At 58.8% G+C, this 23,661-nt stretch overlaps 2 protein-coding genes across 6 annotated transcripts in view; one reads left to right on the top strand and one right to left on the bottom strand.

The window, feature by feature from the left end:
* The window catches only part of ERI3 (ERI1 exoribonuclease family member 3), a 134,953-nt gene extending 121,746 nt beyond the window's left edge, over positions 1–13,207 (top strand). For all 4 annotated transcript variants that reach the window (XM_042803340.1, XM_042803350.1, XM_042803346.1 and 1 more), the window contains exon 8: positions 11,583–13,207. In XM_042803340.1, coding sequence (XP_042659274.1) covers positions 11,583–11,665 — 83 coding nt within the window. In that variant the 3' untranslated portion in view covers positions 11,666–13,207. The remainder of the gene's footprint in view (positions 1–11,582) is intronic.
* A 1,834-nt stretch (positions 13,208–15,041) lies between these two features.
* Positions 15,042–23,661, bottom strand: part of DMAP1 (DNA methyltransferase 1 associated protein 1) — a 31,929-nt gene continuing 23,309 nt past the window's right edge. For both annotated transcript variants that reach the window (XM_042803336.1, XM_042803330.1), the window contains exons 9-10: positions 20,659–20,731; positions 15,042–18,820 (exon numbers count right to left, since the gene is read on the bottom strand). In XM_042803336.1, the coding sequence (XP_042659270.1) occupies positions 18,474–18,820; positions 20,659–20,731 (420 nt within the window). In that variant the 3' untranslated portion in view covers positions 15,042–18,473. The remainder of the gene's footprint in view (positions 18,821–20,658; positions 20,732–23,661) is intronic.

Here is a 23,661-nt window from a genome sequence, read left to right as displayed (position 1 = left end):
ATGGGCAGGATGAGACGGAGGCTGGAGCGTTAATTTCCATCCCCTGCCCCTTGCAGCGGGAGCCCGCACCGCTCAGACGGGACGCAGCCCCGGGGTCCCGCGCGTCGCCTGGCACAGGCTGGGGAGCAGGGCCCGGCTCTGGGGGGTGCGAGGGGGCACAGCCCTCGTGCCGCCGTCCGCGGGAAGGCACGCGTACCGGCCCGGCCCGGCGGGCTGCCGGGCTGCCTCGCACCCGGCACGCGGGGCTCGCTGCCGTGGCTCGGCAGGTCTGGCCGACGGCCCCGTCTGCGCAGCCTACGGACCCGGCGGGCAGCTCCCTCCAGCCCGGCCGTCGCGGGGGGAGCGTTGCACAAAGCCGCCGAGATGGCCGGCAAAGGTGGCCCCGTGCTTTTCGCATTTCAGGGTCCCCCTGGCGCTCGCCCAGCCGCGGCCCCCCCGGCAGCGGAGCGGGCAGCGCCGGGGCGGTCACGCCGCGGGGAGCGGAGCGGCTCTGCGTGCCGGAGCACCCCAGCACCGCGTCCAGCCTCCTGCAGATGGAGTCGTGTTGAACAGGGGCCCATCTCCCTCGCCAGGTTATATTTTGAGCTGGTGGTGCTGATTTTTCCAGCCCTTTGGGATGTTGTTAAATTAGTTTCCTAGGACTTTTAATAAGCACTTTTGATGCCTTTGAAGCGTGCGGCTTTGTGGGAAGATTACAGTCCTGCATCCATCTCACTGGGAGAGAAACAATGGCAGCAGGGCTGGCGTTTGATCTCTCCTCCAGAAGGCAAGAGAGGGTTTGTGTGAGACAAAGAGGTGAGCTGCTGATTTGGAGCTAATGTTTAAAAATAGGTAGGTCTCCCTCCAAGATAAAGAGACCTGCCCTTCTCTGTGTAATCGCCTGCCTCTGCCTCGCTGGACCTGCAGAAACACAGCTCGCTTTATTTGAAGGCTTCGAGTGCGGCGCCGTGGTTTGATTCTGGGTCCTTTTAAAGCAATAACTAGGCCATCTGACCACGCTTTAAAGAGCAGGAGAACTTTCCATTAGGACTCGCCACACACTCTCGGCGGCACTGGAATTGCATCCTTGCCTTTTATTTCCTTTCTCTGACATCTCGTGTCACTCACAGGCAGGAGAAACTCAGCTTTATAAACTCTCTCATTTCTCCCTTGAAATTTCTCCCTAATTAGGGTCCCAATCCCAGTGGTGGGACTGGGTGTCAGGAGCTGGACACGGAGCGGAGCCAACGGCCGGGCAGTGGCGGGGGGCTTGCAGGGCTCAAAATGCCCTGCAAAACCCCACAACAGTTTGACCTTCTGGTGCCCTAAATAAATGCTTCGTGAGAGCAGGGCATGGCAGAGGCATGGCAGCATGTGGAGGGGATACGGGAGGCAGGGACACCTGCAGCAGTGCTGGGGACCAGCGGGAAGGCAAACCAAATTGCTCCCTGCAGCCCGGGGACCTCCCGGCCCCCAGCGGCATCTGTCAGGGGCAGGGAGACAGCGTGTCCCACGTCTGTCCCCGCAGTTCCCACGCAGCAGAACCAGAGCCACCACCCCTGCCATCCCTGGCATCTGTGTGCCCTGCCCCGGCGCTGGCTCTGGCAGGGACCATCAGGGGCCTGACACACCACGAGCACTCGGCTCTGGCCAGCCGTGCCTTCGCCACGGGGAGAAAAGGCATCAGGGGAGCTGAATTCCCTTTATCTGTGGATAACTACCGCTGCCTTTAACAGCCTGGAATAAACTAGCCATAAATATCATGATCATAAGTGCAACTTTACACTGAACAGAGGTTTTAACCTTCCCTGCGGAGGATATCCAGCTCTACATCACTGACTGTTTCCATCCAGCCGCAGGCCAAAGGCAAGCAATAGGTGAGCTGCTCGGGGCAGCCACACCAGCTACTGGCCGGCTCTCAGCCCAGTCCAGCCCCAGTCCTTACCCCAGTTTTGGGGTAGGACCTCCCTCCTGCTCTCAGGGCCTGGCTGTTGCTGCCACGTGTCCCGCAGGAGGGGCCAGGAAGGAGCCACTGCACCGCCCGCTGCCTGCCTGCCCTCTGCCCACTGTGGGGTGTTCAGGGGGAGAAGGGGCGATGGGGCAGCCCCCCCGGTGCCCTGCCCACGGGACAAAGTCCCACCGCCCTGGCAGGGCTGTCTGCTCCCACGCCAGTGCCCCCCGGGACGCTCGGGGACCCGCTCCAGTGGCAGCGATGGTCCTGGCTGTGCAGGCAGGGCGGAGGCAGAGCCGTGGTGGTGATGGGCCGTGGGGCTGGGCAGCGTTGCTGCAGCAACATCCCGGCTCCCACCCGTCCCCTGGGCTTCTCTCTTGCTCTGGTACTGGTGGGGCTGGACGTGCTGGCAGCGCTGCTGCTCACTCACCTCCCCTGCCTGCCCTGTCCCATTCTGGCAGCCCTGCAGCCTGCCCCAGGCCGGATCAGGAGATGAGGCTGTTGCATCTGCTGAGCCAGCCCGCGGGGCTCCCAGCCTCCTCCCTCACTGAACTCTGCTCCGGCATCCCTGGCTGTGTTCGAGCAGTGCCTGCGGGCAGGGACCCTCCATCCATGTTGCAGAGAGGGTCAGGCACCAGCCTGACCATCCCCAGCATCCAGCACAGCCAGGACGAGTTGGTGCCGAGAGCATCTCCGCCCTGTCCCGTCCCCAAATCCAGCTGGGTGTCCCCCAGCCCCAGCAGGCAGGAGTCCTGCTGCCCTCTCTCCCCTGCCACTATCCTTTCCTCCTCTAAGGAAGCACCAGTGTTGGAGCCTGGGGTTTACTGGGCTCCTGTGGGGACCCACCTCCCATTCCCATTCCCACAGAGCCCTGGAGAGGGGGGTCCTGAGCCACCAACTTCTGCAGGAACTTGTCACTGTCACCTCATCACCGAGCCAGGCCAGGGGTCCTGTACCAGCCCTGGAGCAAGGGGGGGCAGCTTGCATCCTCCCTGCACCTCACCAGTGCCCCGCCGTGACTTTATTTTGCACAGCGACTTTCAGGCGAGCTGTAAAACACTCGGACGAGTTAAATAATACACGACAGTGTACGGTATAAATTACAGGAAGCCAGTGGTGGAGCGACATTGTATGCTGAATAAATTAAAGGCTGCGTGACTTACAGGCGAGATTGATCTCCTGCCGAGCATTTTGTTTAGTGACGTGCTTGTCATAAGGGAGAGCTAATTACGGGCGCAGAGGCGCGCGGCTCCGACGCTGGGGAGTACGGTGCAAGCTGGGCTCCCGAATGTCAGCGGGGTCCCCCGCACTTCCAGGATTTGCTCTTTCTGGGGCCGGGGGTGTGCCAGGCCCCGTCCGCTGGGTGCCGGCTGTGTCCTCGGGGCCATCCGGCTCTGTCACGGCCCCGAGCGAAGGACAGTGCTGCCACGGGGAGCTGCCGGGGTCTGAAAGTGGATGCCCTGGCTCGGGGGACACGGCCGGCCAGTGGCTCCGGGCTCTGCCCTGGGCGAGGGCTGGCGCTGGGGCTGCCTCGGTGGCCGGCTCACGGGGGGGGGGGGGGGCTGGAGGTGCCCCCACCCGAACCTGCTCCCAGCCGAGCAGAGCCCCGCGGGAGCGCGTCCTTTGCTCGTGTGGCCGGTCGGAGCCGGTGCCACCCTCCCCGTCCTCCAGCCCCATCACCGCTCACAGGGTGACACAGGGGGACCCAGGGCTGGCTGAGCCGCGGGGCTGATTTGGGGGCTGAATAGCACAAAAAAAAAAAGGCAAATCCTTGCTGGAAATCAGGTAGGGCTCTCGTAATAGCAGGGTGCTGCCATGAGCCACCGAGGGAGGCAGGGATCTTCTCGAGGGCACGGTTTGGGCTGGATAATTTTGAGGACGACATGCTTTACCCGCCGGGAAGCCGGGTGAGGGGCTGGGCTGCAGCTGGGTGCCCAGCTGCCCACTTTAACCGCCAAACTTGGGGCCGAGTCTGTAGGCTCGTCCTGCTGGAATCCCGCAGACAGCAGAGCGGTGTGTGTGTGTCCCCCCCCCTGCCCGGAGGTCTGTCCCCAGGGCCGAGCGGTGCCGAGCGGGCGCTGCGGGGCTGCGCCCCGGGCCGGCGGAGGGGAGGCCGCGGCGGGATGTGCCCCCTCCGGCTCGGCGGCTGTCTGTCACTCGGCGGGATTATGAGTAGTGAGCGTAATGCATCGGCGTATGAATAGGGTTGTCTGGCTGATGGTGATGTATCGTTTTTCATTACTGCCTCTCAAGCCCTCCCTGCTCCACGTGTGGAAATTCTATTTATTCCCTAATTTGTAAAAATTCCCTCCTTATCTGATACCAATCAGGGAGGGGTAATTGGCTCTCCAGGGCTAGCGGCTGGGGTCCTGATGAAGAGATATGTGTGTCTGCTCCGGCTGTCCAGGCACCCTGCCCTGCTGCACCAGCGACACGGGCCACAATTAATAATGATTTGCAAATGGCAGACAAGCAATAACGCAGAAAGATGTCCAGCCAGCCTCCCGCCCGCCCCTTAATTTCCTTCTGTAATATAAATGGCACGGGAACGAAAATCCAGCGCTATAAATTCTGAAATTAGTTATTCACTGTAATAAATGGTTCCCTTTTTGGTGCGCGTCCCCCCCATCCTTCTCCCCTGACCCCCCCCACTCCCTTCTCCCCTCCCACCCCCCTTGCCCGCTACCTACTTCATTTGAGTCCTAATATGCAAATGCTGTAATTTAACGGGATGGTGAAGTTGATTTTCATGTTAACTTAATTACTTTGATTTATGAAGGGCTGGGATGCAGACACGGCTCCATTCTTACCCACCTCCCACCCTCGCCCCTCTGCGGTCCCACTGACCCGCCGCCTCTCTTCCCTTGTCTTCCCTTTTCTCAAGCCTCCCTTCCTCTTCTTCCCCAAGTTTAGTGTTTTATTAGCTGCCTTTAAGTGGACATAAGTCCTCACGACAATCGCATGATGCGGAGGACAAATTCCCCGTCCTGCCTTGTTTAATCGTGCCTGGATAATGGATGTATAATTGACTCATTTGAATGCTTTTGCCTACAGGAGTGCAGAGCATTAAATGTTTGATTGCCTTAATTTCCAAACAGATCATTATCCCCTTCTTACCCGCTCTTAATAAACACTTTATGAGGATTTTTTTTGTAAAGGAAAAAAATCTCCACTCCTTGTACTTCTCTGAAGTGATAAACTCTAATTAAGTCTAATATTTAAAAATATGGTAATGGTGACTTGTTTGAATAAGTGGCCTGCATTTCCATAATTTCATTATTACGTAAAACACGCTAATTATTTGAAGTGTGCTTATTACTAAAAGAGAAATCTCCTTCTAATAAAGATGAAATTGGCTATTTTCCCTCTATTGCCGCGCACGCCGCTCCCCTTCCCTCCCGGCCGGTGAGCGGCCGCAGCCGGGAGCGGGGTGACGGTGGCACTCGCTCTGCTTGCCCACGGGGGTCACGGGGGCTGGCAGACAAACCGAGGGCTCGACGCACCCTGTGCCACCCTCGGTCCCGGCAGTGTCGGTGTCCTTCGGGCTCGCGGGCTCCTGGAGCTGTTGGGGATGGTGGGAGAGAGCTCGGCCCCCAGCTGCCCACCCCTTCCAGCCGGGGTGCCCGTGATTTCGGGGTCCCCCCGCGTGGCGTCACCTGTGCCCCGGCCACCCGGGTGTCTCGCGATGGGGTGTCCCCCACAGCCACCCAGATCCAGTCCCACTCCTTCCAGTCCCCGGCACAGGGGACAAGAGGAGGTGGCCTGTCACCCATGGGGTGATGGTGGCCAGCCCGGGCGGGGGGAGGCCGGGACAGGTCCCCTCCGCTGCGCTCGCCTGCCTGGCTGCTTCCCGGGGATGCCCGGCGGTGTCACCTCCCTGCAGAGCTGGGAACTGCCAGACCCCGGCCCTCCGTGCTCCAGCCTCCCTGCTAGGATGAGCTGGATTTGGAAGCTTCACTGACCTCGGTGTGCAGGGCTTGGGGCGAGCAGCCCGTCCCCCCGGGACAGGGACGGCAACAGGTGGCGAGAGGACGAGTATTAATTGTGTCCAGACCCTCTGTAGACCCCGTGTGGGTGCTCAGTGGTGGGGCAGGCAGGGGAGACACTGGGATGGAGTCAATATAAAACTAATTTTCTTTTCTTTGTGAAGAAATGAGGTGTGTGGCAGTAACGTAATTGCAGATAATGAGGTAAGTTATTCTTAATATTCTGCGCGTCGCTGTCAGCTCCACCTAATATACCTGCCGGCTGTGTGGGGCGTGCAGAGCCCCTCGCCCCGCGTGCAGGATTATGAGGCCATTTGTTTGGGAACAGCCCGGCAGGACCGTCCCCGACGTCCCCACAGCTCCCTTCGGGCTGGGAGCCTTCTGCTCTGCCTTGTCCTTGTCACCGCTGCGGCCGGGCATCCCAGTGTCCCCACCTTGCCCGGCGTGTCACGGTGGGGATGGATGCAGACCAGACACGGCTCCCTCCCAGCTCCAGCACGGGCAGGGCGAGCGGCCGCGAGAGCGTGGCTCCACGTGCCAGGCGAGCGCCGTCACCTGTGACGGCTCTGTCCCCTCCTGGGGACGTTCCCCGGGGGAGCAGCACAGGCCGCTGCGGGGGACACAGCACCCAGCACCCCCCTTCGCGATGGCCGGGGACGCCAGCAGCAGCGCCGGGCTGCGTGGGGACTGCGCGGCTCCCGCCGGCCACCAGGCCACTCGCTGTCACCCGGGGTCGGCAGCGGGGAGACGAAGGGCGGCGGTGGCCGGGCGGCCCTGTTGCCGCTTTGCAGGGAGCTGCTATCCAAAGGCAGCAGTGATATTATTCATTAACAGTAATCTGCCATTAGAACATTGACAAATGGCCCCTCGTCGCCTGAGCATCAGTTCTTGTACAGCCCATAAAGCATGGGGACAGTTTAAATATGGACCTGCTCAGCTCGGGCCGGGGGTGATCCGTCTTCCCGCCCGTAGCACAGGTGCAGCGGGGGCTGCCTCCAAATGAGCACATGTTGGGGGGCCCTCTGCTCCCCCCAACCACCCCGGGATGGCCGCCAGGACCGCAAAGCTCGCTCCTTGCACCGCAGGCGTCTCGGCCCTCCGAGCCCCCACGGCGGTGCCGGCCGGTGCTGCGAGCGTGGGGACGCGGCCCCTTCCCTCCTCCCTGGTGCCCGGGCTGGGTGTGGAGGTGATGCTCTCCCCGAGTGAGCATCGCTCCTCCCGGCAGCCTGTGCCCACCGTGCCGGGGGCTGCAGGCCGGCCTCCTGCTGCCAAAAATCCTTGAGCTCGTCCTGGGTTCGCAGTGGTGCCGCTCTGCAGCGGCCGGAGGCCGGGCGGGGAGCCCAGCGCCGCGGGCCGAGGAGCCTGGTGGGAACGTCCGTCTCCTCTTCAAGGACAAGAGCAGCCAGCGATGCTGACCGGCGGCAAACTCCAGCCCTAATGAAAAGAGGGGTCCCACCGCCCGCCGCGTGTGCCCGCGCCCCTGGCGTCGCGGCGGCGAGAGCTTGGCCAGATGCGGAGAGGGCCGGGATGCGGGTGTCGGGGCGGCACGCTGTTGCAGTGGGCAATGCTGGAACACCGGGCAGCAGAAGGGTGAAAACCCGGCGAGGCCGAGCCAGGCAGGGCGAGGGGAGGGGAGGGGAGGTCAGCCCGCACTGGTCTCGGGGTGAGCTGGACCCCGGCTGTCCCGGGGGCCGAGGGGGGACACGGGGGGCAGGGCGGCAGGGCAGAGCCGCCGCGGCGGCGTTTGCAGGAGGCAGGATAACCCCGGGCTGACCCCTTTCACACACACCGCACAACACCCCTAAATCAATTGCATCTTATTATTACAATATCAATATACAATATTCCTACAATAACACCATTGATTTTCTACTCAGAGGCTGCACCTAAGTCTGTTTTAAAGAGGAGGGAGTTAATAGTGCCCTCATTAAAAATCTATAGATTACCCCCCCACCCCCAAAAAAGAAAAAGCAGTTTATATTCATTAGGGCTATTGAATATAAAGTAATATGTTTGTGTAGGACATTGGAGTAATGTGATAATCCGTCCGCATATCAGGGAGAAATCCACTTAGCAACCCTGTCAGCTTGACAAGAAAAACGTGCCCATAAAGTCGGGAATACATTGAGGGAGCGGGGGCGCGTGTGTGCGCGCCTGTGCGGCACCCGCAGAGCCGCGCGGGCCGGCGGCGCGGGGCCACCTCCACCCCGTCCCTCTGCTCCAGCCGGGGGTCACAGCGGGGTCCCCCATGGCCCCTGGGGGTGTCTGGGGCTGGGGCACCCCGGGTGCACCGCGGTGGGGCTGGGGGGGGGGGGGGGGGGGCTCTGCACCCTGCCAGCCTCCGCGGCCCCAGGCGGGGTCACCCAGACGGGACGGGGCTGGGGGTGCCAGCCTGGGAGCTGGGACTGCGGCTGTGTGACCCCCTGGGACAGCCAGGCTGGGGGGCAGGGGGGGGCAGGGCTGCCCACGCCCCCCCGCCTCCCTCGGACCCCGCTTGTCCCCCCGCCCCGTGGTCACCTTTGCGATGGATTAAGCACTGAAAGAGCAGCAAAGCAATCCCGTTTGCGCTCTCTTAGGCTGTCAATTGCCATTTTTGTAATAGAAATTCCTTTCACAAGGTAACGACGGCCAGATTTAGAGGATTTCATATTGCTAATAATTCCCCAAACAGCCATCTGACTGTGTTGTTTTAAAAGCCGCTTAGTTTTTTGCTTTGGAGTTTATGAAAATCTCCCACTCTAATATCCCGAGAGCCAGCCTATAATTGTGTTATTAAATCAATCGGAGCGGATTACATTGTAAAATCAATAGATGGCTGTAATTGCATATTAGAAAGTTGTTCTGCTGTTGTTGATTTTTTTTTAACATGGATAATTATAATAAGCATGTTTACCTTAGCGCTGATTTGGAATGAGTCTCACTAAATGACTTACGATGAGCTTGGCACTCCGGCTGCCAGGGGGCCGTGGCATCATTTGGGACGAGGAGGACGGTGCTGCCGGCGCGGGTGGCACCGACCCGCCGGGATCCCACCGGCTTCGCAGGGCGGGAGCCGGGAGCCCGGGGCAGCTCCCAGCGCTGGCACCCGGCGCCAGAGCACGTCAGGGCTGGGGGGGGGGGTCCAGGAAGCAGCCGGCGGTCCCAGAGGGTCTCCCCAGGGACCAGCTCGGGGGGGCCCAGGAGGTGCCGCGGGGTCTCGCTGCCAGTTTGGCCGCTCCCCAGATCCCTGGGCAGTTGCTCTTTCAGCAATAGGGAGCAGTGGCCAAGGCTCGGTGGCCCCGGGCAGCCGGGGCGATGCTGCGGGCAGGGAGGTGGCAGCAGGATGCCTGGGAGTGGTGGAGGGCAGCGGCCGGGGCTCCGCTTCCAAATCCAAGCCGCTCGCCTGCCGCCCGCCTGACACAGCTCAGAGGCTTTGCTGTTACTTTTTGGGGGGCCCGGGCCAGGGCTGGCTGTGGGGTGGGGGGTGTTTTGGCCACAGATGGCTGCGCTCCCCCTGCCTCAGCTTCCCTGGCTTTCAAGCCACCTTTTCCCTGTTAGGCCCCACTGGAAGCCGGCTCCAGGGGCAGGTCTGGTGCTGGTTTCCCGGGGGGGCTCAGCTGGCTGGGAGGAGGGGGCAAGGTGGCTGGAGCAGGGGGTCCTGAGGCTGGCGAGGGGCTCGCTTGCGTGGGAACAAGTGGCAGCGGGCGCTGGCACTGTGGCTTGGCCGGGCAGGACATTAGTCATCTCCAGGGCCCTTCCAGAGCCACGGGTGCCACCTGGGCCAGCAGAGAGGACGGAGGCACAGAGAGACGGGCTCGTCTCTGCCCCCACGCCAGCCGATGGGGCTGGGGACACCGCTGCGTCCTCGGGCTGCCCCCGTGCCCGGCACACCGGCGAGGGGAAAGGGTGACACTGGGGAGGCACGTGGCTCTGACAAGGACGTCCCCTCTCCCGCTGCCGGCCCGCAGCCAGGAGGGTCCCCAGCAGCTCAGCGCAGTCCCCCGGGGGGCAGCTGCGCGTGGGGGAAGCCCCCTGCACCCCCGGCCGACGCTGGGGGCCGGGTGACAGCTCTGCCAGCGGCTCACCGGGCGCAGCGGGGCCACCGGCCTGGCCGGGAGCGGCGAGGTGGCCCCGCAGCCCCGTCCCCGCGGGCAGGCGCCTGGCGGCAGGGCAGCGCTGCCCGTCTGCGCGGGGCCCTCAATCCGGCACGCGGCACTGTCAGCAGGCAGCCTGCTGTCTCCTAGACAGTGAAATATGGCCACAATTAGCCCGGATACAGTTCAATTATGATAAACAGCGTTTGCACCCTTTAAGCCGTGATTAAAAGGCCTCCTCCCGTTGATAGAGAGACCTAATTTCACATTATTATCGCTGTAGCTTGATTATAAAGCACTCCCTGGATTTACAGTTGGGAGATGGATGTGGAGGCTTCTTTATCATTTACACATCAGTAATGATGCAGCCTTCCCTCCACCACAACATCCATCCAGCGGCGGCAAGGAGAGGGGGGCCCTGCCTGCGCCCCCCCCTCCCAGGGCACCCTCTCCCCGTGTCAGCCGGGCCCCGCTGCCACACGCAAGTGGGCAAAGTCACCCTTACGGTAACAGCTTGATAAATGGGCGGGCGGTAATGAAATGGAGACATCAAGGCGTGGGGCGAGGAAGAAAGAGTGGTAATCGGAACGAGTGGAGCTGTCCCGAAACGGAGGGGAGCGGGAAGAAGGATCGCCTCTGCGCCGTGTGCTGTCAAGGGAGAAATTACACATTTACTCTTGCTTTTTCTTAAGGAGACGGCCCTCATAGATCAAAACATGGATTTACAAGCCAATTTTCAACATGAAATATAGACACCAGGAATCAATTTAAGCCCGGCTTCTATTTTAGCAAACGGTGCCTGAGTTTAGTCCCAGGTAAATAACACCAGCCGGAGCCTTCCCCCCTCCCCGGCTTGCCGCCCCGCCGCTCGCTCCGGCGGCCACGCTGCTGCCGGCCGGCCCCCGGCACCGGCTTCGGCGGCGGCCCTGCCCCGGGGCCGGCTGTGGCTTGCCAGCCTGGGGCCGGCGGGCACAGGGCAGCCCCGAGGGCCGGCTCTGGTGGGGATGGGGACGGCCCCGAAGCGCAGCAGTGAGGGGAAGAGCGCCGGGTGCCCTGCGGCCCCTGCGCGAGGAGGAGGAGGAGGAGGAGACGACCCCGTTTGGCTGGTGGAGGGCGGCTCCGGCATCACCCACTATCCCCGTCCCAGTGCGGGGACGGGCCCTTTGCTGGCCGAGGGACAGGGGAGCTGGAAGAGGAGGCTGGGGTGACCGTCACCGCGCTTGCTTGCGGGGAGGCAGCCGCTGGCCAAGAGCTGGGGGCCAGCCTGCAGGAACGCTGCCGTCCCCATCCACCGGCTCCCCCCAGGTCACGGGGCGAGCACCAGCCTGGAGGACCCGGGGAGGTGTCAGCCCCGGGCAAGCCTCTGGCTGCTGGGCATGGATATATATCCCCGTGCGGTGCGGGGCCGTACTGGGAACCCCACACCCACCCCCTCGCCCCCTTGCAAGGCACTTGGGACTGAGTGCCTGGACTGGTGGGGACACAGGGGCCGTGCAGCTCCGGGCACAGCCCCAGTGTTGGACTTGAAGCCTGATCCAGCAGCTCCCAGTCGGATCCAGGCTCTAACCCAGCATCTCTGTGCTCTCTCCACAGACGACTGTAAGAACATCGCCAACATCATGAAGACACTGGCCCATAGAGGCTTCATCTTCAAGCAGACCTCCAAACCCTTTTGATCCCCAAGGCAAGCCAGGCAAGGGCTGCATGCGCCCGGCGCCGGCGAGGCGGGGAGGACGGGCTCCAGCATTTAAAAAAAACGGCAACCGAGGCCAGAGGAACCGACACAAAAAATCTCAATTTCAGCTGTTAACTCCAGTAGAGGTTGTATATATGGGAAGGCAAATCTGTGTAGACCTGATGTGACTCCCTCTCTGGGCTGCTCCGGACATTATGCCATGCTAGCGGACAGCCGCGTAGGGCGCTTGCACCACATTTTAGACTCGTAGTTTGTTCTTTTTCTTTGGCTCCCGATTTCCGTCCCTCCCTCCATATCCCACCCCGTCCTCCCTCTCCCGCCCCGTAGCCAGAGCATCATCCCCCCCCCCCCCCCCATCTCCTCCCCGGCATGGGCCGTCCCCGCCTTCCCTTCTTTCTTTTCTCTGGTTTTGTTTTCAGGCCTCGACGGCTGCTGCAGCGAGGCCGACGCATGCCCGCGCCCAGGCAGCGCTCACGGAGGCTCAGCAGTGTCGAGACGGCCCCTCGCCCTCCCCGCCAGCCCCCCCCCCCGCCTCTCCCCCCGAGCGCCTTTTCCCCTTTTTGAGTCAACACTAACCCCTCTCTGACTCCTGTATGTGACAAACGCGATCCGTCTCTTTATGTTCAAGGTGAAGTGCCTGTATTCTCCGCTGCAGAGCCCCTGGCAGCCCCACCGCGGGCTGCGGGGCCCCGGAGGGCTCCCTTCAGTGGGGCGGGGGCCCGGCGGGTGGGCAGGCGGCAGGAAGGAGGTGACAGTGTCCGCGCAGAGCCCCCGTCCCGTCCCCGTCCCGTCTGCTCGTGCCTCTTGCGGGGCTGGGCGGGATGCCCAGCCCTGCCCCGGCCCCGCCAACCGATTCCAGCTCCACCGGGGACAGGCCGGCCGCAGCACCGCGTCCGTTGCCGGCGGTGGACGTGCCAGCGCGCGCTGGCCCCCGGCCCACAGGTACCCGAGCAGGGGAGCTGCAAATTGCCCCAGGCCCCTGACCCCGCTCCCCTCCGACCCCGGCTGTCCTCCCTCGGTTCCCGAGCTGAGGTTTGGGCTCCCCACCCCCCCCCACCCCCCACGTGCCCACGGTCCCCGCGGGCCGTGCCGTGCCCCTCGCAGATCCCCGCGGACGCTCAGCAGCAGCTGGCTTGTTGCCTGAGAGAGATGCCGAGCACATCCCCTCCGGCTGGGTGGGCTCCCGGCCGGCCAGGGTGGTTGGGGGGCAGCCGTGGGGCAGGCGGAGGGCGCACGGCCCCCCGGTGTCACCCAGCCCCAGGGCCCTGCTGAATGGAGCCCTCGTCCGGGCGCTGACCTGCAGGGAGGCTGCAGCCCCGGGCCCGTGCGTGCATGGCCTGGAGCAAAGCCGGTGACGGCAGCCAGAAGGGCAATACAGGCACTGAACTTGGCGGTACATGACTGCATGGTGTGTGGTGTTCCAGTTAAACCAACCGATAATGCAAACCCAGCATTTTCATTGTCTAGTTATTCCAATCCTTGCTGTAAATGTGCCACATGAATAAAGTTTGGGGGTAAAGGAGCCCGGGCTGTGCCCATGCATGTGCGAGTGTGTACGGGGGGCAGAGGCAGGGCTGTGCCACCTGGGGACGTGGGAGCACCCAGGGGACCTGCCCGGTGCCGCCGGGTGACAGGGACACGGCTGTCCAGCTGGCACGGAGCGGGCAGCTCCCGCAGGGAAGGGGCAGCCCCAGCCCACTTGCTCCAAGCAAAGGTCACGGGGGCTTTAATGGCTCCCTCTGTGCAGCCCCTGATCAGCTTTATTGACCTATTTTCGATGGAGTCGTCTAATTAGTTTTCTATGAAAACTAAGAACTTGGCCTTTGCCCTTTACTCCTGCAGGCGAGAATGTGACTCAGAGGACGTTGTCACGGCAGATCGATCGCCAGTTACACTTGAAAGGCAGCGCAGAGGGGACGTGGGGTGGGCAGGAGGGCAGCGGCCCGGCGCGGGGCACGCAGCCGGGGCCGCCTCTGCCCGCAGCGGGCAGGCTCTTCCCACCGCTGGCTTCAGCCACGCCTCGGCCCCTCCAAGGCCTCGCGAAACGTGGGGCGCAGGGACCGGGGGCCCCTCGCTACCGCAGACCGAAGCCAGACGCGTCCGCCTGCCCTGGGCAAGGCAGCACTTGGGCCTGACGGCGAGTGCTGGGGACAACACGAGCGTTTTCCCAGCAGGGACATCCCCTCACCCAGGTGAGGCAGCGCTTGCAGGCGTGGGGCACGCAAGAGCCGCCGGAGGGGAGCGGCTACACCGGGGCTGGGCAGCGCAGGGCCTGGGAGCAAGCAGGAGAAACGGGTCGAGCTCTGCAACCAGCCGGTGGCCCCAGGAGCTCTGCCCAAGCAAGCTGGCATGCAACAAACCCTGAGGAGCTGGGCCTTGCTCTGCGCCACGGCCAGCTGTGCCGGGGATGCTCAGCACAGGACAGGGCCGAGCCTGGAAATGCTCCTCCGCCACCCAGACCTGAAGCAGCCCAGGAGCAAAGCGAGGAGGCTGACAGAGAACCACGGCTCCTCAAAAAAAAAAAATCACCTTTTTTCTGGGCAGCAGGCACTGAGGCACCCGAGTGAGAGTGGCGGGCTCTGGTGAGCCTCACGCTTCACAGAGGAGGTTTCAGGGCTGAATCCGGCCCCAGGAGCAACGGGGCCGTTGGCACCCAACGGGGAGCCAGACTGGGCTGGGCGCCGCACGGACACAACGGCCAAGACCACGGCGGGGTCAGCACCCAAAGCCGGCCTCGGCACGGGGGGTGCCCCAGGCAGGCCGGAGCCACCAGGTACCCCGGGGGCTGGGGGGGTCCCCGCCGCACAGCGCGGCGGCCCACGCTGCGCAGGCACGGCGGCTGCAGCCATCCCCGCCCCGTCCCCAAAGGCCTGCAGAGCCCCAGCCCCGGCTGGCGAGCACCCAGGGGACGGTGAAGGCAGCGCTGACACCCTCTCCGAAACGAGCCAGACCTGCCCCTCCGGCCCGGCCGGTCCCACACGCGTGTGCTCCCGGCGGCAGCGCGCGTGGTGGGAGGCCCCGCTGCCTCCCCCGGCGGGAAGGCGGCCCCCCGGTTCCCACTGGGCGGACGGCAAACAGAGCATGGAATTTGCACGGCTAAAAGTTAAATACAACACACACACGGATTTCGTCAGAGGCCCTGGCACGGCTGCCTTCGTGGGATCCGATTAACGGGGAAATAAAAGGGCCAGAGAACCCACACAGCAGTGTGAACAGATGCCCTATAAAAATCAAATACATGGTAATCAAGGGGACCGAAAGGTACATTTAAAAAAACAAAAACCCACCCTGGAAACAAAGGAGCTGGGCTTTGTGGCTTTCCTGGGAGGGCTGCGGAATTAATGGGGAAGAGCACATGTGTTTGATAATCTTTATATGGCAAAAGACCCATCTTTCAAATATGTCACAAATTCATATTAATCACCTTCCTATTGCCTTCTGTGGCACAGCTATTCCAGTTGCCTTGGGCAAAATTGGGAACTGTCTGGTTAAAAAAAATGTTTTACATTATAATTTACAAGAGCCTACAAGTCTAGTTTCTTTTAATGGAAAGAACGATTAAAAAAAAAAAGAGAGGAATATATATATACACCCTGGTATATATACACTATATATATTAAAATATATATATATAAAAAAGACAGATATTGTAACTCCATCTGGAAAGAGAAAATGTTTGATCTTAACAATGTAACTTCTAGCTTTCAAACAGGCTCAGAAAACAAGAAGTCAGCAGGAGTTCAGATAAAGGAAGCTTAAAAGTCAAATAATTCTGACTCTGAACCCGAGACTTCTTAGACTCAAGGTCCTTTCCTTTACCCATTAATGGGCTGACTTGTGAGCTCAGGAACAAAGTGCTGCAATGTGAGGATTTCTGAGAGTCACTCATTACAGATCACTGAGTGGAGTCTGAGTTGCGGAAATCAAAGGATCCAATCTGGAGTAACTGGCTGAACTTCTGCTTGGAACTAATTTGTTCCGAGTTCGGCTCACCTTTCACCTCCCGAAGGCCCCGAGTAAAGTCCCTACCGGGGTCAGCGGCAGCCGGCGCTGGGAGGGGAGCCCCGCTCGGCTTTAATGGCCAGCGCCGGGCACCGCAGCCCCCAGGAGCGGGTGGACGGGGTAGGGGGGACGCGGTGGACGCGGCCGGGCAGGACGGTGCTGGGCTTCCCGCTGCCCAGGCAGGCAGGCGCCTCTCCTCACCTGGGCTGAGGCGTCCCCCATCCCCGCCACGGCCCCGGGGGGATGGAGGCAGCCAGGAGGATCTGGTGCCACGACCAGTATCTCAAGACCCTGGCGTGCCTTTGCCCATCCGCTCCGATTCCTGGAAAGAAATCTAGGCGTGCCAGGCAGGGCTCTGGAGTCAGGGTTCCTCGTCCTGTTCCTGGCTCTGCCACTCACTCCAACATCTGGAGCGAGGTACTTCTCTCCGGGGAAACAAATCTGGCTTCAGGGGAGCAGCTGGTTTGGAGGCGGAACTAATCCATGCTTAATCCAACATGTGGAGTGCCACGGTCGGGCAGGGCTAGACAGCACAAAGGGATTCTCCAACTCAGAGGAATTTGAAGCCGGGAGATTAAATGATTCCCCCGGGGGCCACCCGGCAGCTCAGTGGCAGAGCACACACTTGAACTCAGGAGTTCACGGGCTGGCGTGGCCGTGTTAAACCGCTGAGGCAGCCCCGGGATGAGGAAGAGGAAGGTGCCACCTGCAAGCGCCCGCAGTCAGGGCTGCAGGAGGCAAGGGAGGGAAAGGCACCAAGCACCGCTGCGCTTGCTCTGCAGAGAGCTGCTTACGGGCACTACCAGCGTTGCTACCCCAGCTGCAAGCGCCCCAGGGCGAGGGAAAATCACCCTGCTGGCAGAGGCAGGCTGCTTTCTCGGCCCCCCCACCCCGTGTCCTGGGCCCACTGCCTCCTACGCCGTCCCCATGGTGCCGGGGCCTGGGCCACGTGCACCCCACCAGGCAAACAGCCACCCCTCTTCTCAGAGCTCACCCCAGCCTGCCGACCTCCCAGAGGCCAATTTCAGGCACGGCGCTGAGCGAGAGGCACTGGGGCAGCTCCTGCCCAGGGCAGGGGGGCACCACCGACACCCGGCCTCCGCTCAGCTCAGCCCATCCTTGGCAAAGCTGGCCTGGGCTGCAGGCTGCTGGCCTCTCCCCCTCCCACGTCGCCCAGAACCGCAGGAAAGGTTGAGGGCAGGCACAGAGCCAGGCCCTGCCCGACTCTCTAAACATACCTGAGCCAGGCAGGACATGGCACAGCAGCCCCAGTCCCCTCCCCTCCAAGATACCCCTCCAGCCGGGATGTAATTTTGCACCCCCCCCCCTCAAAAGGTAGCATAAAATGGTCACAGTGTGAATGTGCTTGACCTTTTGTCTTGGACTAATCTAATTGTGTCGTCTTTGTGTAATCAGCCGGTAAAGGTCAGTGCTGTATTTAACATGGGGGCCCTTTAGGTACTGAATTTGCCTTGCAGTGAATTAACTTGATTATATTTCTTTCAAATATGTCAGAGACCAGGTCAGTTTAACCCTCTCTGTGCTGCCTGGGCCCACCCCTTTGTTTCCAATTCCAGGAGGTGGCGCTGAGGAACAAGTGGTCAGAAACACACACATGGGCTCCCTCCTCCTGCAGCCATGGCCATCACCACCACCTCTCCCACCTTCCCAACAAGCCAAGTCCCACAACACGCTTGCTCTCCCTTGAATCAGCCCGAAAAGTTTGCAAACCAGGGCACTCCAGACTGCAGGGAAGGGTGAGATTTCAGACTGAATGCAGTAGGGGGGAAAAGAAAAGGAAAAAAAAATAATAAAAAAAAAAAAACACGATTCAGAAGACTCCTTTACAAACATGAACCTGTCTCAGTGGAACGCTTCCTTACGACTCCATATTGTCACAATCAAATAGGACATCACTCAAGTCCAGATTAACGTGTCGCCTCTGCCATAGACAGATAAGGTGTTCTCAATATCCTGCAATACATGATACATTTTCAGGAAGTAAAGGTCTGTGCCGCTACCAGGGACAGTATGTCTGAGGCGTCGGGGATGCCACTGTGTGGAGACGGGCAGCTTTTATCAGGCAGTTCAACTCAGCTGTGCCAGGGGACTGCACAGAGGGGGAAGCAACCTCAGCTGCTCCCCAGGCATGCCCTGAGCCCTGAGGCAGCGGTGAGGGGCCCAGCAGCCTGCCCTCAGGGAGGCAGGGAGGAGAGGCTGGTGGTTCACATTCCACAGAGGTACATGCACAGGACATTGTCACAGGGCTCGCAGTGGAAGAGCCCCTAGGTCTGGCTTTCCTTCCTCGGCCCTGGAAGTAGGGTATAAAAACACCCCTCTGATCTGCAAACACCTCTCTCCTTTCCAAGCCTCCTGCTCCAGGCAGAGCTACTGCTTGACTCCAGGGACTTGGGCGGGTCATGGCTCATCATCTCAAGACTGCTTTCCCCACTCGCTTCCCTCTGCTGAGCAACCCCTACGGGGCTGTGTCTAGAAGGAGAATGCCTCAGGCCTGCAGCTGTACTGGCATCACTGTTGCTGCCCTAGTGCAAGCTCTCGTCACCCAAAGCCTTGCTGCTTTGGTCCACGGTGGCATCCACGTCAAGCCATCTGCCTGCATGCAGGATGTAGAAAGCCCTGCTGACCCCACCTATAGCACCAAGAACATTGTCCAGCACAGGAGACAAGCCCAGAGGACAGCACTGAGACCTGGGGGGAACAGGCGTGCTGTGCTCCCTTGGAGGCACACGCCCGGAGGGAGAGCAGGGCAGCACCCCCAGCGCTTGTCAGGGCATCTGCGTCGGAGACCTGAGCGCTCCCTGTTCTGCCCCCCCAACCTTCCTTCTCACCGAGTTGGGGGTCAGTGGTGCTCCTACTACATCAATGATCTGGTCCTTGGCATCTCCCTTGCTCTCCTCGATGCCGAGCCCTGCCTGGCCATCTGGATGAGTGCCTTCCGCACTGAGGGGGCCAATACTACCAGCTTTGGCCAGGGCCTCATAGCGGTGCCGTAACATCTGCAGCTCATATTCGCAGTTGGCAAAGGCTTGCTTCAGCTCATACAGCAGCACCAGGTCGCTCCGCAGCTCGTTGAACATCTGCACAATCTCCTCTGTGGGCATAGGGTTGAGATCTAGGGAGGAAAAGGCGTTCCGTTAAACACCCAGACTTGCAGCCCTACAACAGAAGAGCCCTAGAAGGGTCCTGGCTGCCCATTCACTCCCGCAAAGATACGCCAGGAGCCTCACTCCCATCACAGGGAGCATTAGCAACCAGCATCCCTAAGGGTTGGCGATCTGAATTTCCAGACTGTCCTTTGGCTCTGGCCAAGGACTAAGAGTGAACCTGCAAAAGCCCAGGACTCGGCAAGTGAAGGATGATGGAAGACGTAGATCAGATCAGACAACCGAATCGCTACCCACCGGGTTGTATGAAAGGAGCTCAGCCTTGGGAACAAGCCCTCACACACTGCTGCAGAGGACGGAAGAGCTCCTGCTGTTCCCTACACCTTCACCAACGAGGGGTGGATAGGCTGAGCACCCTTGCCTCTCATGTTGCTTCTCCCAGGGTAGGACTGAGGCAGAGAGTTGCTCTGCTGCTGTGTTACAGACACGTTTTAATGCAGACCTGAACTGCATATAACAGCAGCTAGCACATCACCTCCCCACACTGTGTATTATTCTGCAGGCCATCACACACACACAGAGCCAGGAAGAACTGCATGTTCTGGAGAAGAAGAGGACAAAGCTCCGCATGTTTCTCCTGGTACACAGCAGTGGCCCCTGTCCGCAGGGCTGCCCACATGGCCCCTTCCTGCTAGCACTGTGTTCACCCACACAAAGCCCAGATGCGTTCCTGCACTCCAAGGCACGGCAGGGCTGTAGCTCCTGGAAGCCCTCAAGATACATACGTTTTGTGAGGCAGGAGTGGAGAGTCAAGAACCTCTCCTTACCCTTGTGGAAAGTGAGCTCTAAAACACATCCTTCTCCAAGGTTTCCCTAGCAGTCAAAGATGTCTACTCCCTTAGTTTTAAAGCAGAAAGGGAAAATCACCCTGGTTGGGCTGCTTTCACCAGCCACAGGAGGCCTTCAGAACTGCACAGAGTCTCTGAGACAACATATCAAACCATAAACCTGTTGGCCCAAAAAACTAACAGGAGTTAACAGAAGTCAGTGCTGGGAGCAGGCTCAGTAATCTCTTGTAAATCTTTCTTTTCCTATTTTTAAAAATCCCCCCCAGCTGCAGTGGGGGGAAAAGGGATCATCAGGTGTCTAATCAAGGGGCACTGCACGCTGGGACCTGCAGTACCTGCAAACTGTACCCGCTGCATGGAGGGCAGCAGCTAGCCACGGGCTGCGCTTCTTCCCCTCTAGCTACGAGCGGGTATTGTACGTGTTAAGTGAACCCTTCTTTCTGCTGCTAAGACACTGGAGTTCAAGAGTGAGGGATGTGTGTTTACTTGCCTTTCAGCAGAGATGCTCCAGATTTTCACACAGCATGCAACCTATAAAGGGGGGACGAACAGTCCCAGACGCATTTTGGACTTGCCACCGTGAGCAGTAAATTAAGAGGGAACGAAACTTGAAAGCAAGACAGGGCAGCCCTGAACAATGCATGTGCTGTGGTCACTAACACACTTAGAAGTACCTCTCCCGGCAAGGCTGAGATTTGCCTTCCTAATACTGTGCTGCCTCTCTTGATGGTTAAAAAGGCCCAAACAAGAGAGAAACAAAGGCTCTTTTAAAACATTTTTCTACTGGGAGGAAAAAAAAAAAAGAAAGCCCTGTGCATCTTGTTCTGGCTTTTACCCTCTCTCTTTTTTTTTTTTTTAAAACACATAAAATATTTTAAAAACCATTCACATACTGTTATTCAAGAAACTGGCTGTATTACTAGGGGAAAAAATAGCCCATCTCGAGAACAAAGGCTAGCTCTGTGTGTCTCTCTCTCTCGCATGCCCCCTTTACTCACCTACTCCGAGTTCCATCAGCATCTGCTCCAGGGCTTTAATCTTCTTCTGTCCCACCGAGCTTGGCAGTTTCATCTGGAACACAAAGGTAACAGAGCCACACAGCTCAGAGATAGCCCTCACTCACAGCCGTCTAGTTCAAAAGGCAAGAGAGCTTTTCTTTTTATAGTGCAGGGGGAACAAAAAAAGAAAGGGAGAGAAAGGAAAATCAAGTGGTAAGAAAGGGAGACAGGGGCTGAAAGTTTTCAGACTAGGTCCGAGGGCATGTATTGAAAAGCCCGGTCGTGAGGGCTTTTATTTTCTCTCTCGTGTGTGTGCAAGACACGCTGTTTTACAGTTTCCATGTGTCACTGAATTAACAACAAAAGTTCTTCTTGGCTTCAAACCCTCTCCCGCGGTGCCCAGCCCATCAAAGGGCTCATTTACACAGCGGCTAATGTGCAATGCTGCCCTACTTTATTCGCTTTAGCCGGCCTGATTAGACTCATGCGCTAACAGACTCACTTCTCCTTTTACCTGCTGAGCCCCAGACCTGTGGGATTCATTTACAGAGCAGGCTTTATAACAAAGGGGACAGACAGAGAGAGCACAGTTACTTGACTGGCGGAAGTGTGAACACACATTTACATCGGAGCTAAGGGGCTAGGTGAGAGAGGAAGCATCAGATGTGAGCTATGAAAGAGAATCGGAGCTGGCCAGGAGAGGAAGAATGCATACACTTAGCAGGGTCCTTCCTCTGCATTCATTTGGGCTCTAGCAGGAGTGCTAGCTGCTCAGACCAAGCATTTATTAGATTACAAGCAGCACAAACGCCACTGGCACAATATGGCAGGGAGAACAGGTTTCCAAGCCCTGCGGATATACCCAAGAACAAATGAAAACACTTTCCTTCCTCAGCAATGCTAGAAGACAAACCAGGAAAGAAATGATTCTCATCAGAACCACAGTGTCACAAACACCTTACTGCACACAGCTGTAGGCTGCCCCTCCATAGCCAGCCCCGGGAAGGTGAGCTCCCACCTCCACCCAGGGATCACCAGCACCAGCCCAGGCTGCCCACTGGGCCGCTGAAGAGCCAAGAGGTGGGAGCATCCTGCAGCCATCCCGCACACCACCTACTGATCAGGGGCCAGACCAACCATTAGCCTGCAACACTGGGCTGGGAATGACCTGAAGGAAGAGCCATTCTTTACTCCACCTTAAAAGTGGCCTCTGAGGTGAGGTCACTGGAGGGTCCCACGCTCACCTTACTTCCCATAAGCCACAGGTTGAAGTTTTCCAAAACAGACAGCCCAATGTCAGTCTCCCAGATTAGGCCCTTCTTTTCCACAGTGTTCACTGCCCCGGCACACAAATGACAACAAGAGACACCATCTGGAACTTCTTAATTCCTCTGAAGGCAGGAGCACTGCATGCACGTACCCAAATGGTGAAAGCATTAATCTTAACTAAGCTATGGCTGAACATGTCCCACCAGCAGCTCCACGACCGCAATGCAGGACCTGCTGGGAAAGCCTACCTTCTCCACCACACCATTTTGGCCAATAAACCGGAGTACAGACACCACAGAGCACCCCAAGAGAATGGGTCTTTCACAGTATACACATCTAGTCCTCTTGCTAGTTATTACCACCACAATTAAGACTCCAACAAAGGACCAAGAGGACTATCAGGGGAGGATTTCTAAGAAACCAACCTGATCCAGGGGATCCAAAAGACGCACTGTGGAAAAAAGAAAACCTGCCCTGCGCAAAGAGACAGCACAGGTAAGGACTAGAGGACACCCCTGCCCTTTTTTATATCCTGAGAGTCTTTGGCTGAGGTTTCTGCATAGCAGTGAATTTCATACTTCAGAGACTGAATCTTTACAGTTGACCACAAAATGATTGTTTTAGCAGAAGAAAGGCTGCCAAAGGTATCAGGTATTTGGATTTCAGTCAAGTCTTTGGTCCAGAGTCTTAACTTGAGCAGAACCTTATTAAAATAGGTTTTCCCAGAAGCTCTGCTGCACAGACTACCCGTGCAGGTTCTGCTGGAAAGCCCTGAGATAAGGCAGCCCAGAGCACTGAAACAGGAGATGGTTCTGTTTATTTGGTGAGTGCCATGCTGCAGCTAGCAGCGGGATGCCAAGGAAGTAAAGGTCACTCAGCACAGCTTAGCAGGAAACAATGGTTAGGCTGGAATATCGGGAAGACATTCCTGAGAGTGAGAGTCTTTGGTCCAGAGAACTGCTCTGCCCTGCAAGGAATCACACAGAACATTAAGATGGGTGACGTACCCAGCTCAGCCTCAGCTGGGAGATGTACAGGCTGACCTGGTCAGACTGTGCTACCCTTAACTTGTAGGACACAGAGTTAACAGAGCCCAGCATCTCCTCACTGAAGAGCTCTGGACACACAATACTTGTGTGATTATCACAGCCCTGAGAGTCTGTCTTCACCCCTGCCCCTAACACCAACATCACAGTCTTTCTAGCTAAGGACAGGACTCCTCTCTGTTAAACACCAGCTGGCAAAAGCTTGCTGGACTTCAAGCCAGCTTCAGGAACAAAGGACAAGAAACTGGAAAAGTTCATGCTTGGCTAGGCTAAGTGGACAGACAGGGGGTCTTGGTTTGTCAGTTAGAAGAAGAGCACAAGCTTTTCTCCGGAGAGGCTTCCACTAGCTCAGGGAACTACTGGCAACACAGACAATTAACCTGGCAAAGCCTTCCACTGCGATGTTGTGTATGTTCTGCCCACATCCCCCAGGAGTCTGGTCAGTGAATACTGAGCCAAGGTCTTCACTGACACTCCTGAAGATTAGAGGATGGAGCAGGGAGAGACAGGACAAATTAATTAAACTTCAAAGAAAGGAACACTGGAGATGCTCAGGAGGAGTATGGCTGTGAGTTTAGTTTAAAAACACATCAATTAAGCTTCCTTTTAATTCAGGCAGGAGGATCTGGCCTGCAAACAGGAAGGCTTCATTGGTTTCTCAAAGCAAGAGTATATTTTAATTTTACCA

This window comes from Tyto alba, unplaced genomic scaffold (assembly GCF_018691265.1).
Source record: "Tyto alba isolate M040663 unplaced genomic scaffold, T.alba_DEE_v4.0 Super-Scaffold_1000006, whole genome shotgun sequence".
Taxonomy (NCBI): domain Eukaryota; kingdom Metazoa; phylum Chordata; class Aves; order Strigiformes; family Tytonidae; genus Tyto; species Tyto alba.
The sequence above is the reverse complement of the archived record's forward strand: the minus strand, read 5'-3'. Positions and strand labels throughout refer to the sequence as shown.